Genomic DNA, 2,713 nt, shown 5'->3' with positions numbered 1-2,713 from the left:
TTAAGGTGACTGATCCGGTGTAACAGAAGCAACATAAGCACCGTGTCTCGCGTACTCAAATGGCCGATCTCGCGTGTGCGTTTCGAAAACCGTCCGATCTTTAGGGCTACCGTAATAACCTGCTTCCAGTTACACCAGATTTTTAACTGGTTCAAGTTCCCGAAAGTCCAACAAGATACCGAAATTTGAATTCCCTCCTCTAAAGTTGCGCCAAGTGTCACCATAACATCTGTATGGATATTTGGTGAACGGATTTGGAACAAACTTTGACTCGTCCTAGTTTTCATATCCGGACTCCGATTTGACTTCCGTTTTCGCCGTTGGATTCGTTTTGAACTCTACTTACATCTGAGTATTAAATTCGACCAGGATTAGCATAACCAACAAATGACCAAAATGCCCCTCAATTGTGTCTTTCTCCCGATTTTAGCAATTTTTCGCACCGAACTCCGTAAAAGACACCTGGAAAAGAGAAACAAGTAATTCATGAGAGTAACTGCTCGAAATAGACTAACAAGCCCAAATTAAGAGATTCAAATGAGGCATCTTCATGACTCATCAACTTGGCTTCTGCACTTGACATAAATACGACCTTTTGTTTCTTACTCTTCCAAGTGACTAAGTTACCACCAACAAATGTGAAATAACCAGAAGTAGAATGTCTTCTTTCACCTTTGCCACCCCAATCTGAGTCTGTATATCCTATAATATTCGCGCGTCCATGGTTGGAAAACAGAACACCCTTTTCTTGAGCTGATTTTAAATATCTTAAGATTCTTACAACTGCCTCCATATGAATTTCACTAGGATTGTGCATAAACCGGCTAACAACACTAGCTGCATATGCAATGTCAGGCCTAGTGTGAGATGAATAAATCAAACGACCAACTAGCCTTTGATATTTCCCTTCGTCAGCTGGTATTTGATCAGGGTACTCTTCCATCCCATGATTTTGTTCCATGGGTGTACTTATCGGTCGACAATCAAACTCAGAGGTCTTTCATATCAAACTCAGAAAACAAGTAGTCTATTAGCTTCCCTATTTCTTCATAATCGTCACCTGTCCCAATCATATCATCAACATAAATAATCAACGCAGTTAGTATACCATCTTGTCTTTTTAGTAACAATGTGTGATGTTAGAAGTGACTCGAATATGGATTGGTATCGAACCCGGTACAACCTACCGAAGCTTGGACCCATTAGCGGAGCTGATTACTGAGACAGAGCTGGTATGCGAAGTAGTGCTCTGAGGCAAAGCTGGACTCCGACACAGAGCTGGAATGCGAAGCTAGGCTTATGTCGGTTATTAGAATTAGCGTATCCGTGTATACTGTCGGTTATAAATAGAGAGTCGGTGAGGCGGTGGGATTAGGGTTTAGTGCCTATATAAACTAAACCCTAAGGAGATATCAGTAAGACACAATCTAACAAATCTCTTGTGTAAACTTAATTGCTTATCATAGTGGAAATCATCGCGCCGTTGTCGCCGTGGAGTAGGTCTCACCAACCGAACCACGTAGATCTCTGTGTTCTGTTCTTGATTGTACTTTACTATTCCTATTGCTTGTCTTGGATTACTCGTATTGTTCACATTAACCCCGATTGGGCATAACAAACTGGTATCAGAGCTGAGGTTTTGAGGTTTCTGTGTTGGCGAAATACGAGATAGAGAAGTTCGATGGAAGTAACGATTTTAATCTTTGGAAGATTAAGATACGAGCAGTATTAGTTCAACAGGGTCTGCTGAAGACGCTGAATGAGAAGGCTGCACTCGTTGAATCACTTTCAGAAGCAGAAAAGGAAGATCTCATGGAGAGAGCTCATGGTCAGATTCTACTCTGTTTGAGCAATGAGGTCTTGCGGGAAGTAGCGACGAAAACTACAACCGATGGACTATGGAGTAAGCTGGAGACAAGGTATATGACGAAATCTCTAACTAATCGTTTGTATCTAAAGAAGAAATTATTTAGTTTACAGATGTTAGAAGGGGAATCGTTGAAAGACCATATGGATGAACTCAACCGAGTGTTTCTTAGGTTTGGTAAACATAGATGTCAAATTCGAAGAAGAAGATAAGGCAGTACTATTGCTTGCATCCCTGCCACCATCATATGAAAGCGTTGTTGATTCTTTTATGTTTGGAAAAACAACTACAACCTTTGAGGATGTTAAAGCAGCATTGAACTCGAAGGAGTTGAGACGGAGGTCAATGGAAGAAAGCAATTCAGGTGATAGTTTGGTAGTAAGGGGAAGGTCGCAGCATGTAGTCGATGGGAAGGGTCGTTCACGGTCTAAATCGAAACCTAAGAAGTAAAGATGCTTTAACTGTAAGAAGGAGGGGCATTTCAAAAGGAATTGTCCTGAGCTTAGGAAGAAGCCAGCAGAGGCAGCAGTCATCGAAGAAGATGATGGTAGTGTCTTGGCAATCATTGAAGAATGTGATGAAGCTATGGTTCTGGCGATCAATGCCTGCTTCGTAGAAGATAGGTGGATTTTGAATACTGGTTGTACATTCCATGTATGTCCTCATTAGGAATGGTTTTCCACTTACACAGTCATTAATGACGATAAGGTGTTAATAGGAAACGATGCTCCTTGTAAGGTGGTTGGAATAAGTACTATTCAGATCAAGATGCACGATGGTGTTGTGAGGACTATAACAGACATCAGACATGTTCCAGATTTGAAGAGGAATCTAATCTCTTTGTGA

At 41.2% G+C, this 2,713-nt stretch overlaps 1 protein-coding gene across 1 annotated transcript; it reads right to left on the bottom strand.

Moving 5' to 3' along the window:
- Positions 1 to 961, bottom strand: LOC147543164 (secreted RxLR effector protein 161-like). Its single transcript, XM_086635389.1, has 2 exons — positions 628 to 961; positions 1 to 119 (listed from the first exon to the last, which is right to left on the bottom strand). The coding sequence occupies exons 1-2, from the start codon at positions 959 to 961 to the stop codon at positions 1 to 3; spliced, it is 453 nt and encodes a 150-aa protein (XP_086491515.1).
- Positions 962 to 2,713: the final 1,752 nt, after the last annotated feature.

Source organism: Eschscholzia californica, unplaced genomic scaffold (genome assembly GCF_041429995.1).
Source record: "Eschscholzia californica isolate CP2 unplaced genomic scaffold, dmEscCali1.0.p SCAF_4, whole genome shotgun sequence".
In the NCBI taxonomy this organism is placed as follows: Eukaryota; Viridiplantae; Streptophyta; class Magnoliopsida; order Ranunculales; family Papaveraceae; genus Eschscholzia; species Eschscholzia californica.
Note: the sequence above shows the minus strand (reverse complement) of the source record. Positions and strands in the feature narration are given on the sequence as shown.

What these genes read in the sequence shown, in the direction of transcription:
- LOC147543164 (XM_086635389.1), bottom strand. Translation starts at nt 961, where the DNA reads ATGGAACAAAATCATGGGATGGAAGAGTACCCTGATCAAATACCAGCT. An exon ending in TTATTTCACATTTGTTGGTG is followed by an intron (nt 120 to 627) that starts GTAACTTAGTCA and finishes AACTGGAAGCAG; the next exon opens with GTTATTACGGTAGCCCTAAA.